Source organism: Pongo abelii, chromosome 20 (genome assembly GCF_028885655.2).
Source record: "Pongo abelii isolate AG06213 chromosome 20, NHGRI_mPonAbe1-v2.0_pri, whole genome shotgun sequence".
Lineage (NCBI taxonomy): Eukaryota > Metazoa > Chordata > Mammalia > Primates > Hominidae > Pongo > Pongo abelii.
In genome coordinates, this window is record NC_072005.2 from 57122063 (window position 1) to 57137069 (window position 15007).

The 15007-nt window shown below is 49.6% G+C and overlaps 1 protein-coding gene across 1 annotated transcript; it reads right to left on the reverse strand.

Annotated features, from left to right (window-relative positions):
* Positions 1–1155: 1155 nt before the first annotated feature.
* Positions 1156–11085, reverse strand: KLK5 (kallikrein related peptidase 5). The gene is made up of 6 exons (XM_024238016.3): positions 10977–11085; positions 10616–10699; positions 7887–8148; positions 6735–6991; positions 6516–6649; positions 1156–1644 (listed from the first exon to the last, which is right to left on the reverse strand). The coding sequence occupies exons 2-6, from the start codon at positions 10686–10688 to the stop codon at positions 1489–1491; spliced, it is 882 nt and encodes a 293-aa protein (XP_024093784.1). The 5' UTR covers positions 10689–10699; positions 10977–11085; the 3' UTR covers positions 1156–1488.
* Positions 11086–15007: the final 3922 nt, after the last annotated feature.

Sequence of the window (15007 nt, forward strand, 5' to 3'; positions counted from 1 at the left end):
CCCAGATAATCCAGGATCATCTCCCTATCTCAAGACCCTTAATCACATCAGCAAAGCCCCCTTGCTATAGAAGGTAACATATTCACAGGCTCCGGAAATTAAGATGGCATTTCGAGGTGGGAGGGAGGCATTATGCTGCTTCCCATACTCTCCTTGATCATCCAATGTAGAGACCCCCCCCCCACCAACTCACGACATTTCTTCTCTTGCCTTATGCCCTGCTCTCATTGTGTTCATGTCACTTACATAATTACTATGGCACATACAAGTTTATCTCTCTCTCTCTCTTTTTTTTTTTTTTTTTTGAGCTGGCATCTTACTCTGTCACCAGGCTGGAGTGCAGTGGTGTGATCTTGGCTCACTGCAATCTCTGCCTCCCAGGTTCAAGCGATTCTCCTGCCTCAGTCTCCTGAGTAGCTGGGATTATAGGTGCATGCCACCATGCCCAGCTAATTTTTGTATTTTTAGTAGAGAGGGGGTTTCACCATGTTGGCCAGGATGGTCTCGATCTCCTGAACTTGTGATTCGCCCGCTTCCACCTCCCAATTATCTCTCTCCCTTTGTTGTCTGTCTTCCACTCCTGGAATGTGAGCTCTACAAGGCAGGAACTTTTTGGTCTGTTTGGCCCAATGCCTTATCCCCAGCACATTGAGCCATTCCTGGTGCAAAATAGCCACTTGGGGTCGGGTGTGGTGGCTCACGCCTGTAATCCCAGCACGTTGGGAGGCTGAGGCGGGCAGATCACTTGAGGTCAGGAGTTCGAGACCAGCCTGGCCAACATGGTGAAACCTGGTTTCTACTAAAAATACAAAAACTAGTTGGGTGTCGTGGCGGACACCTGTAATCCCAGATACTTGGGAGGCTGAGGCAGGAGAATTGCTTGAACCTGGGAGGTGGAAGTTGCAGTGAGCCGAGATTGTGCCACTGCACTCCAGTGTGGTTAACAGAGTGAGACTCCATCGCAAATAATAATAATAATAATTAATAAATAAAAATAAAAAATAGCCACCTGGCCAATATTTATGAAGAAGGTGAAAAGTAGTCCGACTGGACCTCTCTTTCTCACAACCCAAGTGACCTCATAGACAAAACACATGAGCCTGGAGGCGGAGATGTGACTTGTTCACAGCCACCCTGCACAGGGAGGAGACATAGGAAGATTCCACTTCTCAGTTTATTTCTGGGACTAAATTTGGGTCAGAGCTGCAGAGAAGGGATGGGCCCTGAGCTTGAGGATGAAAGTGCCCCAGGGAGGTTGAGATGCAACCCCCGCCCTGGACAGTTTTGGAAATTATTCCCAGGGTTCAACTAGAGAGACAGGGTCAGCCCACTGTGGGGGAAGCGGACTCTGAGTCCAGGAGACATGGGGTCAGGGGCTGGAGAGATGAACATTCTCAACATCTCTGGGAAGTAATGAGGTTCTGAAAGGAGTGTCAGGGCTGTCCCTGCAGCAGGTGGGGATGCTGGTGTGCTGAGTCCTGGGATGACTCAGGAGTTGGCCTGGATGGTTTCCTGGATCCACTTAGTGAACTTGCAGAGGTTGGTGTAGACACCCGGTCTGTTGGGCTTGGCACATGGGTAATCTCCCCAGGACACGAGTCCCTGCAGGGAGCCGTTGCAGACCACAGGCCCCCCAGAATCACCCTGCGGGAGAGAAAGGGAGGCACAAGAGAGGCAGAGGTTTGGCAAGGTGGGCAGAAGGAGACACGAGAGACCCAGAGACGCCCACAGATGGAGAAGGAGATGGAGACAGACACACAGAGATGGAAAGTACAGAGATGAAGAAATGCAGAAAAAGACAGAGATGGAGACGCAGGCAAAAACAGAGAGAAGGAGAATGTTATTAATATTTCACCCCAAATCCAACTTTTTTTTTTTTTTTTGAGATGGAATCTCACTCTGTCGCCCAGGTTGGAGTGCAGTGGCCTGACCTCAGCTCACTGCAGCCTCCATCTCCCGGGTTCAAGCAATTCTCCTGCCTCAGCCTCCCAAGTAGCTGCGACTACAGGCGTCCATCACCACACCTGGCTAATTTTTTGTATTTTTTTTGTAGAGATGGGGTTTCACCATGTTGGCCAGGCTGGTCTCGAACTCCTGGCCTCAAGTGATTCGCCCACCTCAACCTCCAAACTGTTGGGATTACAGGCGTGAGCTACCACGCCCGGCCTCCAAGTTCAACCTTTAGACCCCATTTGTCACTCTCCACTCCATCTTCCTCTTCCAGATTCCTGTTGTCCACACATCATTTCGGGGGGTCTGTGACCCTTCCTCTCCACATCTCGAATCTTTGTCTCTACTTTCTGTTCCAGCCTGTCTCCCTCACTGTGTATCTCTCCGCCTCCCTTTCTCTCTCACTCTCCCCTCCAGCCTGTGCAGGCTTTATTTCTCTTACTGGACACACACCTTCCTTCCTCATTCTCCACCAACCCATCCTTATACCGCCCTTCTGCAAAAATACAGTTCTCAGCCCCTGGATGAAGGCTTCTCGATCTGGGCTTTGTGGGCATCTGAAGCTGGATAATGGTTTGTTGTGGAGGCCTGCCCTGTGCATCATAGCACGTTGAGCAGCACCCTTGGCCTCTACCCACTAGATGCCAGTAATGCCCCTCCATAGAGTTGTGACAACCAAAAATGTCTCCTGGTATTGCCAACGTCTCCTAGGGGCAGAATCACTCCTAATAGAAATCCATTCGCTTGGACTAATTTGTGTTTCCTGTCCTCAATTCTCCATACCTCCCTATAATTACCCTCCTATAATAATAATAATAATACTCACTGCTCTTCAACAGTTATTTTTTTCCTCTTTTCCTTCCTTCCTTCCTTTCTTCCTTCCTCCTTCCTTCCTTCCTCTCTTTTCTTTCTTTCTTTGTTCTTTCTTTCTCTTTCTTTCTTTCTTCATTCTCTTTCTTGCTCCTTTCTTTCTCTCTCCTTCCTTCCTTCCTTCTTCACTTCCTCCCATCCTCCCTTCCTCCCTTCCTCTTTTCCTCTCTTTCTTTCTGACAAAAAGGTCTGCTTTGTCACCCAGGCTGCTGTCTGGAGTGCAGTGGTGCAGTCATGGCTTACTGCAGCCTCAAACTTTTGGGCTCGAGCAATTCTCCCACCTCAGCCTCCCAAGTAGCTGGAACTACAGGTGCTAGCCACCACACCCGGCTAATTTTTTTTTTTTTAATTTACTACATATTTATCTATCTCTTTATTGCCTGTCTTCCACTTGGGGAACATAAGGTCCATGTGGCAGGAAGTTTTTGGTCTGTTTTGCCCGATGCCATATCCGCAGCACCTGGAACCATTCCTGGCGCAAAATAGCCACTCGGCTAATATTTATGAGGAAAATGAAAAGTAGCTTGAGTGGACCTCTGTTTGAGGTGGAGAGAAATATCTATCTCCCAGCTGGGCACGGTGGCTCACACCTGTAATACCAGCAATTTGGGAGGCCGAGGCAGGCAGATCACTTGAGGTCAGGAGTTCAAGACCAGCCTGGCCAACATGGCGAAACCCCATCTCTACGGGAAAAAGAAAAAAAAAATAGCCAGGCATGGTGGTGGGTGCCTGTTATCCCAGCTACTTGGGAGGCTGAGGTGGAAGAAATGCTTGAACTCAGGAGGCGCATGCTGCAGTGAGCTGAGATGGTGCCACTGCACTCCAGCCTGGGTGACAGAGTGAGACTCCATCTCAAAAAAAAAAAGAAAAGAAAAGAAAAGAAAAGAAATAAATATGTACATACTACAATAATGATGTAAGTGGTATGAATAAAATCTACTAAAATAAAAACAATTAGTATTTTTATTTTTTTAATTTTTAGTTGCCCAGGCTGGTCTTGAACTCCTGAGCTCAAGTGATCTTCCCACTTCAGTCTCCCAGAGTGCTGGGATTACTGGCATGCGCCATTGCACTCGGCTTCATCTCTTACTCATATGCATGCAAAATATGAATTACAGAGTCCTGGTATCAATTATTAGGAAAGCCAAGACTTGCCTTTTTCTCAGTAGCAGACACTGTTTCAAGGCAAACAAGCTTAGCTGCCTGGACCTCTAAATTTCAACTTTCTTGTGGTTTAATTTCTCTCATTATTTTTTAAATTTAATATCTCTGCAGAGTTTCTTTTGAGAGGCTGTTAGTTAACTGCTCTGAGCCTTGGCTCCTTGTCTGTAAAATAGGGCCAATAATAACAGGTAAATGAGTTAATGAGTTGAGGCATGCAAACCACTTAAAACAGTGTCCAGCAATTAGCCAGATGCTATTATTTTTATACTATTAGTATTAGTATTGTTGTAGTTGTTATTATTTCTTGCTTGTAGCTTTTAGTGGCCACACCCAGACCACACACCGGTATGAAAAAACAAACAAAAAAACACCTTGAGGTCTGGAAAAACAAGATACTAACCTTGCCTACAGAAAGGCTAAATAGTTTTAAATGCCACCACTCGAATGAGATGTGCTTTCTTTTTTTTTTCTTTTTTTTTTTTTTTTGAGACGGCATCTCACTCTGTTGCCCAGGCTGGAGTGCAGTGGCGCAATCTCGGCTCACTGCAAGCTCCGCCTCCGGGGTTCACGCCATTCTCCTGCCTCAGCCTCCCCAGCAGTTAGGACTACAGGCGCATGCCACCACGCCCGGCTAATTTTTTGTATTTTTAGTAGAGACGGGGTTTCACCGTGTTAGCCAGGATGGCCTCATCTCCTGACCTAGTGATCCACCCGCCTCGGCCTCCCAAAGTGCTGGGATTACAGGCGTGAGCCACTGCGCCCGGCGGAGATGTGCTTTCTTCTGTTAAAAGTTTTTCCCCTCGCAACCCACCCCTACACCCAGGGCACAGAGAAGAAATGGGGAGAGCTGGGAAGGTGTTGCGTTTGTCAGGTTTGTACAATCTGGGGGGAGCTTTTCATAGCCACGGGACTGGAGTACTCCTGAATCCCCAGCTTCCTAACTACTGTTGAAACGCACACCCTGCTAATGAGAGCTTGTTAACTTACGTCCTTCTAGATTCCTTGGGAGCCTGAATACAGAGGAGGGTGCTGGTTGATGTAACAGTTTGATTTTAAATTCTGTCTTCCTCAACAGATACAGCTTCCATTAGAACATAGGGAAGCTCTGTGTTGGTGACCAAGAAATACTTGCAGAACATTCACCCCTGCCTACACCTCCAGCCTCACTTCCTACTGTTCCCCCTACTTTTGTTCTCCAGTCGCATTGGTTTCCTCTTCTTCTTTGAATCAGCCAAACTCCTTTCTGCCTCAGGGCCTTTGCATGTGCCTTTTCTTTCCCCTTAAACTTCACGAGTTTAGCTTCTTTGTGTCATCCATTCTCTGCTCAAATGCCACCTCTCCAAGGAGGCTCCCCTGACCACCTTTTTGAATATTGGCCCTTATTGTTTACTATCCTAAAACCATGTTTTATTTTGGGGTTAACCCTTACCACTCTCTGAAATTGCCCTATTTATGCAGATTCTTGACCACAGAGTTTTTTATTTTTTAACCTTGTTCCTCCAGCCCTTCCAGCAGCTTTGTAATTAATCCCCTGTATTAAATATTCTCTTGTAAAAATACCTACCAGGTTTCTCTTTTCCTTCCTCAAGATATTTTACCAGCACTTGCTAGAAAACTGTCATATTACAGATTTTGTTGAAACAAGACACTTAACTACCACATGCCTGAAAACTGCCAAAACTGACATCTGTAACATGGAGTGCCCCTATTAGATATGGTATCTTTATGCAGTGCACACCCTGCCCAACCATAGAAAACAGCCTTGATCTTTCCCTCTAGACCCGTGCCATCCAATACAGTAACTGCTAGCCACATGTGGCTACTGAGCACCTGAAATGTAGCTAGTCCAAATTGAGATGTGTTGTCAGTATAAAATATATACTCACTTTCAAAGACTTAATATGAAAACAAGAAAAGAATGTAAAGTATCTCATTCATAATTGTTTTATATTAATTACACTTTGAAATGATTGTATTTGGGATACATTGGGTTATTAAAGTTAACTTCACCTGTTTCTTTTTTACTTGTTCTTTTTTTTTCTTTTTGAGACAAAAGTGTCACTCTGTCTCCCAGGTTGGAGTGCAGTGGCATGATCTCAGCTCACTGCAACCTCCACCTCCTGGGTTTAAGTGATTCTTGTGTCTCAGCCTCCTGAGCAGCTGAGATTACAGGTGCCCGCCACCACGCCTGGCTAATTTTTGTATTTTTTTGTAGAGATGGAGTTTCGCCATGTTGGCCTGGTTGGTCTCGAACTCCTGACCAGAGGTGATCCGCCCGCCTCAGCCTCACAAAGTGCTGGGATTACAGGCATGAGCCACCGCGCCCAGCCTTTTTTACTTGTTTTAATGTGGCTGCTAGAAAACTGGAAATGACATAAGCAGCTCAGCATTATTTCTACTAAACACTGCTCTGTGAGAACGGGGTCCTGACTGTCTTGGCAATTGCTGGATTCTCAGAATTTGGCAACGCTCCATGTTATCGAGTTGGCACTCAGTGTGTATCTGCTGAATAAAGAGAGAGGTGTCCTCACCTGGCAGGAGTCTCTACCTGCTTTGTCACCGGCGCAGAACATGGTGTCATCTATCTGTCTCGGGTAGGCATCCTTGCACCTTTTCTGACTTAGCACACTGATGTTCAAGCACTGGAGGACCTTAGGGAAGTGCACTGTCAAACAGGAACACAGTGAGAGGTGGAGAAAGATGGAAGGCGGCAGAGATGGGTCGGTATCAAGAAGAACCTGGACACTCACCTTGGGGGCTCTTGGTTGTTCCCCAGCCAGATACCAAGCACTTTGTCCCAGCAGAGGGACAATGAGAGGAGACGTTGATGGGTCTGACATCTTTAGTGGAACGAATTCTTCTGTTCAGTTTGATGAGCATGAGGTCATTAGAATGGCTAGGGTGGGAGTAGCCAGGGTGGGGGATGGATTTGATCCCCTGGAACATCTGCTGCCCAGATTCATAAACTGGTGACAGGGAGTAGTGGCCGAGACGGACTCTGAAAACTCTGAGGAAGATGGGGCAGGTCACCACCAATCTCGATCTCTATCTCCATGTCCAGTGCCAATCCCAACCCCACACCCAGCCCCAGCCGCACCCCCATCCCCACCCCCAGTCCCCAAACTATCCTCAACTCCATCTTGGTCTCCAATCCCATGCCTGTCCACATCCCAGTCACAATTCCAAAACCATTCCGTTCCCAACCCTAATTCTTTCCCTACCCAGAAGCCATCACCATATGCATTCTCAAGTCCAAATCCAACCATCTCCAACCCCACCCAAAACTCCAATCCCCATCCTTCATTCTATATCTGCTCCCAATCCCAACCCTATCTCCATGCCATCTTTATTTCCACCCCAGCCTGATTTTCACCCACCCCCCAATTCTAAAGCCAATCCCCATTCCACCTCCATCCCAAACCATTCAACAAACATACACTCCTAACCCCAAATCCAACCCATCCTTAGCTCCTTCCCATTCCCTACCACAAAAATCTCCCCTCTCCAACCTCATCCTCCTACCTCGCTCCCCGGCAAAACTCCACCCTTAGTCCTATCCCCAACTCGACCTCCTCCTGCTCCCACATCCCCAACCCATCCCCACCAGCCCTCACCTCCATGCCCCCCAACCCCACTTCCCCGTCCCCACCAGCCCTCACCTCCATGCCCCCCAACCCCACTTCCCCGTCCCCACCAGCCCTCACCTCCATGCCCCCCAACCCCACTTCCCCGTCCCTACCAGCCCTCACCTCCATGCCCCCCAACCCCACTTCCCCGTCCCCACCAGCCCTCACCTCCATGCCCCCCAACCCCACTTCCCCATCCCCACCAGCCCTCACCTCCATGCCCCCCAACCCCACTTCCCCCTCCCCACCAGCCCTCCTCTTGGAACTCCCACTCACTTTTTCCTGCAGTGGGCGGCCGTGAGCAGCCACTGTGGATGCACCAACACCGCCCCGCAGTAGAGCTGGTTGGGCCTTAGCAACAGCGCAGCCTGCCACGGCTGAGTGTGCTCATCACAGTCGGACCCATTGATGATGCGGCTGCTGCTGTCATCCGACCGGGCGTCTTCCTCGGCCCCAGCTCCCGGGTCCTGGTTGCTCCCAGAGGGCACGGTGTTAGAGGGGTTGTCACAGGAGACATCATTGTTGGCGAGAACATGCTCTGGGAACGGAAAATGGGTTGGGCGGGGCTCAGAGGCGGGGCTTGGGCTGGGGGTGGTTTTCAGACTCAAGAGGCCACACCGGCTGGAGGGTGGGTGTCTGACCCTCTGAGGGCGCGGGGCCAGGGCTTAGGGGCGGGGCCTGGAGAATGAGAGTGGCATCGCTCAAGACCAGGCTCAAGCTCAAGGACAGAGCCCAGGCTCAGGTAGGGTTACTGGACTCTAACTGGACCTCACAGATTCCTGGAATTGGCTAGAACTAAATGGGAGGGTAAAATTGGGTACAGGATTCCTGGACAAGCTCAGGGGTAGAGCCAAAGCTGTGGGGGCTGGAGCCTGGGGATGGGAGGGAGACCAGGGCTTTAGGGATGGAACTAGTCTCAAGAAGTGGGGTCAGGCCTCAGTGAGTGGGGTCAGGGCTGGAGGCAGGAAGGGGTTTGGAATTGACTTGGTTAGGGCCAAGGCCAGGGTTACATGTTAGAGTCTCCTATAAAGAACTCTGACTTTGGACTGGAGGCAGTGGCTCACGCCTGTAACCCCAGCACTCTGGGAGGCCGAGGTGGGAGGATCACCTGAGGTTGGGAGTTCGAGACCAGCCTGGCCAACAAGGTGAAACCCTGTCTCTACTAAAAACACAAAAATTAGCCAAGCGTGGTGGTGCGCACCTGTAATCCCAGCTACTCAGGAGGTGGAGGCACGAGAATCACTTGAACCCGGGAGGCAGAGGTTGCAGTGAGCCGAGATCACGCCACTGCACTCCAGCCTGGGAGAAAGAGCAAGACTGTCTCCAAGAAAAAAAAAGCTCTGACTTTGAAGGGGGTTCTAGAAGGTACCCAGAGAATAGGGGGTGGAGCCTGGCCCAAAGGGGTGTGGCCTGAGGCGGGGTCGACTAGAGTCTGGCCTAGGGGCGTGGTTGAGGAAAGGAGGTGGGGTCAGAGCTCATGGGCGGAGCTAAGGTTCCGAAAGCAGGACCAGGAAAGAAGGGCTCAGCTTAGGGGGCCACGTGGAGGAGAAGAGCAGGCCTAGGTTTCTGAATTCTCAGATGAAAACATGCCTTCTCAATCCTGTCAATCCCCTCCTCCCACACACAGACCTACAGACTACATACATGCCCCACTCCATCATCAGTCCTCCCGTGCCCATTCACTAGTTCTTATCCCTTTTTTTTTTTTTTTGAGACGGAGTTTTGCTCTTGTTGCCCAGGCTGAAGTGCAATGGCGCGATCTCGGCTCACCACAACCTCCACCTCCCGGGTTCAAGCGATTTTTCTGCCCCAGTCTCCTGAGTAGCTAGGATTACCGGCACGCGCCACCACACCGGCTAATTTTTTGTATTTTTAGTAGAGACAGGGTTTCTCCATGTTGGTCATGCTGGCCTCGATCTCTCGACCTCAGGTGATCGGCCTGCCTCGGCCTCCCAAAGGGCTGGGATGACAGGCGTGAGCCACCGCGCCCGGCCTGGTTCTTACCCTTGCTGATGGCCCTGGCACCACCATCATTCACGAACTCACCCCAAGAACCACGCGCACAACAGCAGTAACAGCCAAGCACGCACGCAGTTCTGCAGACACGCACATGTTGCCTCCACAGGTGCAGCTAACAGTACAGCTCTGTCTCCAGGTACACACGCTCCTGGGCAGCCTTGCGGGATCGCACACCCTCATCCACAGTGTCTCAGTGCCACGCACAGATGCCGTGTGTGCACAGATGTTCAGACTGCCACATACTCTTCTGCACACAGGCACACACTGCAAGTCAGTCACCTAGCACCCATCTCCCAGAGACAGCTACCCCTGCACCCTCTATCCCTCCAGGCAGAGACAGAAACTCCAGACACACAGCTGCACCATCACACATACAGTAGCATTTACACGGCCTCACACAGACACACACAGTCACATACAGTCATCCCTACATAGAGCTTCAGGTAGTCACACGGTCACAAATATAGGCATCCATAATGTCACACTCAGCCACAATCACATAATCGCCTGCAAACACACAGTCACACCTGTCCACGGTGATGACCACTTTTGTTGCACACAATCCCGGGACCTCAGGGACAGGAACTGCAGATACCTGCAGTCATATACAATGCCAAGTCACCACACACAGCCAAACACACAGGAAACACCCCCAGTGCTACATGCATTCACCCACATAGCTGTGGAGCCACACGCAATCTTAAATGCACACACAATCAGAAAACCACACATACAGCCTCAAAGGGTCAGTGCCACCTGCTGCACAGTCACTTGACATGGGAAAGGGCATCCCCCTCCCCGACACACATCGTGGCAATCACAGAGCCACACACAGTCACACAACCACAAATACAGACAGAGACTCACATTCACCCGGTCCCGGAGTCATGCCCAGGCTCACACAGTTCCCCAGGGGACAGGCACTCTAGTGCCACAGAGGCAGTCCTCCCAATCCCACACCCCTCCTACCCCAGAGTTCTGGTTACCTGTAGCCCCCAGAAGCAAGGCTGTGATCAGAGCACAGAGAACCCACATCCAGGGGGGTCTTGCTGTAGCCATGGCTGCTGCACCTGGATGGGGAATGTCAGAGGGTTGGGAGGCCCAGGCGATCTGGGGAGCCCTTAACCCACTTCCCCTTCTTCCCCTACCTTATTTCCCCAGGTAGAGAGGAACCACAAGGACGGGCCACCATCAGCACTGTGCTGAGACCCAGGCACTATGGAATTCAGAAGATAGGAGTCTAGCAGCCTCCAGACAGGGCAAGGAGGGGACAGAGAAAGATGTGGGTGCAGGAGGCACAGACACCTCTCCTTCCCTGCCTGCTGAGCCACCCTCCCCAGGTCTCACCTGCCCTGTCCCCCAGGTAGGGGGTGGGGGATTTGCTCCCAGCTCAGCCGCAGACTTCTCAGGCCTGTGCCTTCCTGGCCGTCTCCTCCTGGGCTCTGGGCACCAGGCCTGAGTTATAACCACCCACTGCTCCCTGGGGCACATTCCCGGGCAATGAGGTGCTTATCGGGCCTTAGCAATAGCTCCTCCTGCTCCCCCTATCTCCACCCCCAGAGCACCCCCCACCCAGTCCGGAATGTCACTCCCTACCTCCCTGGCCTGGAGAATGGGGAGGGGTCTCGGGAAGCCAGGCCAGCCCCTTTCCTGCCTCCCCCAGCCTTAAGGATCTGGCTTCTCACCAACTCTGGGTCACTATTCTTGGCGCCTGGATTGCTTGCTTTCTTCTCTGCATTTTGCTCATTCCACCACTGTCTGTTCCCCCTCAATACTCCTCTTTCCATCTTTGTCTCTGGTTATTTTTCAGAGTCTTCTTCCATCTCTCTGTGGTTCTCCCTGGGCTATCTTTCTGAGTATCTCTCAATATCTTGTGTCTCTCTCCACCCCTCTCTCTCTTTCTGTCCCTCCCTCTCACCTCTCTGTCTCTCTGTCTCGCTCTCTCTGTCTTTTTCTCTCTCTGTCTCTCACTCTCTCTCTCTCTCTCTCCTCTTGTCTGTCTTAGGAGCCTTGTTTTTTTCTCCTTGGGCCACAGGTGTTTCTGTCTCCCTGTTCCTCCCTCTCTGTCTTTCTATGCCTCTGTGATTCTTTCTTTTTTAAAGGTTCTGAATGATTTGTCAAATATACCTTAGAGTTCTCAGCCCATTTATTTTCCTTTATTTCACTTCTGCTCTATTTGTTGACAGCATTTTTTTTTTTTTAGGTGTAACTAAGGTACAACAAACTGCTTGTTCGTTTGTTTATTTATTTATTTATTTGAGACAGAGTCTTGCTCTGTCACCCAGGTTGGAGGGCAGTGATGTGATCTCAGCCCACTGCAACCTCTGCCTCCAGGGTTCAAGTGACTCTCATGCCTCAGCCTCCAGAGTAGCTAGGATTACAGGTGTGCCCCACGACACCCGGCTGAATTTTTTTTTTTTTTTTTTTTTTTAGTAAAGACAGGGTTTCACCATGTTGGCCAGGCTGGTCTCGAACTCCTGGCCCTAGTGATTCACCCACCTCTGCCTCCCAAAGTGCTGGAATTATAGGCATGAGCCACTATGCCTGGCCCAAACTGCATATTTAAAGGGTAGAGTCTGATGGCTTTAGGTACTTGTCACATCATCAGCATAATCAAGAGGATGATCATAGACACCACCCTGAAAACTGTGCTTCTGCCCCTTTGCGTGTATCTGGGACTCTCTGTTAATCTCTCTTTCTTTACACCTCTGTGTCTCCCTTTGTGTCTTTCTCTATCTTCTCTTTTCTCTCTGACTCTGTGTGTCCCTGTGTCCCAGGCTCTCTGTGTGGTTTCTGTAGTTGTATTATTCTGTCTCCCTCTCTCTCTCTCTCTCTCTTTCTTCCCCACCCCTTCCTCCTTCCCTGTCTTTCTGCCTCCCAGTCCCTGCATGTTAAGCAGGGGAGACTCAAGCCGCTTTGTGGAGGGAGCCCTCAACTCCTTCTCTTGCCTTCACTCTGGGCCCAGGCCATGGAGCACAAAGAGGCAGGGACCCAGTCTGGGAATCCGCAGGTGCCGTGGCCCGGCTGGTGTGGCCAGGCATGGGTGAGATAGTTGGGCAGGGCTACTTGTTGTTGGGAAAATAGATCAAGAGGCCAGGAAAGGGGCAGACAGCTTGGGAAATGGGCATTGGGTGGGGAACCCGAAAGGTGGCTTCTCCCTCCCCTCTTCTGAGCCATCCGAGGCCACCTCTCCTGACCTCGTCTCTACGCCAGCCTTTCTTTCCATCTGCCGCCAGCTCTTTGCATCTGTCTTCATGTCTCCTTGTCTCTGTCCTCACTAGGAAGTAAGAGCTAATGAAACATTCATCTGTGATGTGCCAGACTCAGGTGTCCGTGAACAAAATGACAAAGACGCCTGAAGATGCTGCCTTCTTTGAGCCCTCATTCCTTGAGGGCAAAAAAACAACCGAGCTGCGTTGCTCACATCTATAATTCTGTTAAAGGGGAGATTTTAGAGCACTCAAGACTGATTTTAGTGCACAGGGAAAAAACCAAAAACCCCAAAATAACAAAAACCTATTCTGAGGTTTATTTTGATTATGAGAATTAATATTTCATTCATTAAAGTGACAAAACCGTGGCCGGGCGCAGTGTCTCACCCCTGTAATCCCAGCACTTTGGGAGGCCAAGCTGGGCAGATCACCTGAGGTCAGGAGTTTGAGACCAGCCTGGCCAACATGGTGAAACCCTGTCTCCACTAAAAATACAAAAATTAGCCAGGCATGGTGGCAGGTGCCTATAATCCCAGCTACTCAGGAGGCTGAGGCAGGAGAATCCCTTGAACTTGGGAGGTGGAGGTTGCAGTGAGCTGAGATCACGCCACTGCACTCCAGCCTGGGTGACAAGAGCGAAACTCCATCTCAAAATTAATTAATTAATTAATTAATAAAGTAACAAAACCAGCGACCTACTTCTTCCTTAGTCTTTTAAGTTGTTTGCAACCCATTTTGGTCTAGATAAATCTTTTTTTCTTTCTTTCTTTTAGCCATCAGTTGCTTTTAAGTTTTTTTTTTTTTTTGAGACGGAGTCTCACTCTGTCGCCCAGGCTGGAGTGCAGTGGTGTGATCTCGGCTCACTGCAACCTCCGCCTCCTGGGTTCAAACGATTCTCCTGTCTCAGCCTCCCTCCTGCGTAGCTGGGACTACAGGAGGCACACCGGCTAATTATTTTTTTGTATTTTTAGTGGAGACGGGGTTTCACCATGTTAGCCAGGAAGGTCTCCATCTCCTGACCTCGTGATCTGCCTGCCTCAGCCTCCCAAAGCGCTGGGATTACAGGCGTGAGCCCCCGCGCCTGGCCTATGGGGTCCTCATAATAATGCTTGGTCCTATTCACAAACTTAAGTTAATTAAACACCTTCAGACATTTTAAACTATGTTTCTAAAACGAACACATTCAATCTCTTCTGGAAGTCCCTTGATTTTTAGGCACCACTTCCAAAGCATTGAAGTGAGTTTGTACATCTGAGTGTATTACACTCATAAATATGACCTGTGTTGCATTCTTTCAGATATCCCAATGCTGGATATTAACTTGGTGTAACTCCGTCTTAAAAAATCACGGCTCAATTATTACACATTTAAAGCTGAAGTCACAAGGCTTTCCCTATAACAGGTGAAATTCTCTTAGACACACAAGCACGTAAAATACCAAAAGTGTAGAGATTCTGCTTCAGAAAAATAAAATTCATAAGAAGGGTTGGATGTCTAAACATTTTAATGCTCAGTTCCAAAACATATCAGAATTACAAGAAGACTTCAGTACAGAAGAGTGGTTAGGAGCCCAAACTGTGGCACCAGCCCCTAGCATTTAAATTCTGGTGCAGTCACCTACTAGCTGTGAGACTTTGATCACACCGTGGACCCCCTCTGTGCCTTGGTTTCCCTGTCTGTAAAATGGGAACAATAATGGTATCCACCTCACAGGCTGGCAATGAGGATCAAATGAGTTAATATATGTAAGGCACTTAGAATAGTACCTGGTAAGTGCTAATAAGTATATTTTACATTATTATTATTATTGTTGTCATGACTATCATTATTCTTATTGTCCATTCAGAAAGTCAATTTCTGAATTGGCTGAGCCGGACACAGTGGCTCGTGCCTGCCATCCCAACATTTTGGGAGTCTGAGATGCATGGATCACTTGAGGTTGGGAGTTTGAGACCAGCCTGGTCAACATGGCAAAACCCTGTCCTTACTAAAAAAAAAAACAAAAAAAAACACAAAAAATTAACTAGGTGTGCTGGCTCACAGCTGTAATCCCAGCTACTCGGGAGGCTGAGGCAGGAGAATTGCTTGAGCCCAGGAGGCAGAGGTTGCAGTGAGCTGAGATCGTGCCATTGCCCTCCACCCTGGGCGACAGAGTGAGACTCTGAG

Bases quoted from the DNA above. Each gene is read 5' to 3' on its own strand.
- KLK5 (XM_024238016.3), bottom strand. From the start codon at position 10,688: ATGGCTACAGCAAGACCCCCCTGGATGTGGGTTCTCTGTGCTCTGATC. The intron at 8,149-10,615 runs GTAACCAGAACT...TTCCGTTCCCAG, and splicing joins CTTGCTTCTGGGGGCTACAG to AGCATGTTCTCGCCAACAAT. The intron at 6,992-7,886 runs GTGAGTGGGAGT...CATCTTCCTCAG, and splicing joins GCCGCCCACTGCAGGAAAAA to AGTTTTCAGAGTCCGTCTCG.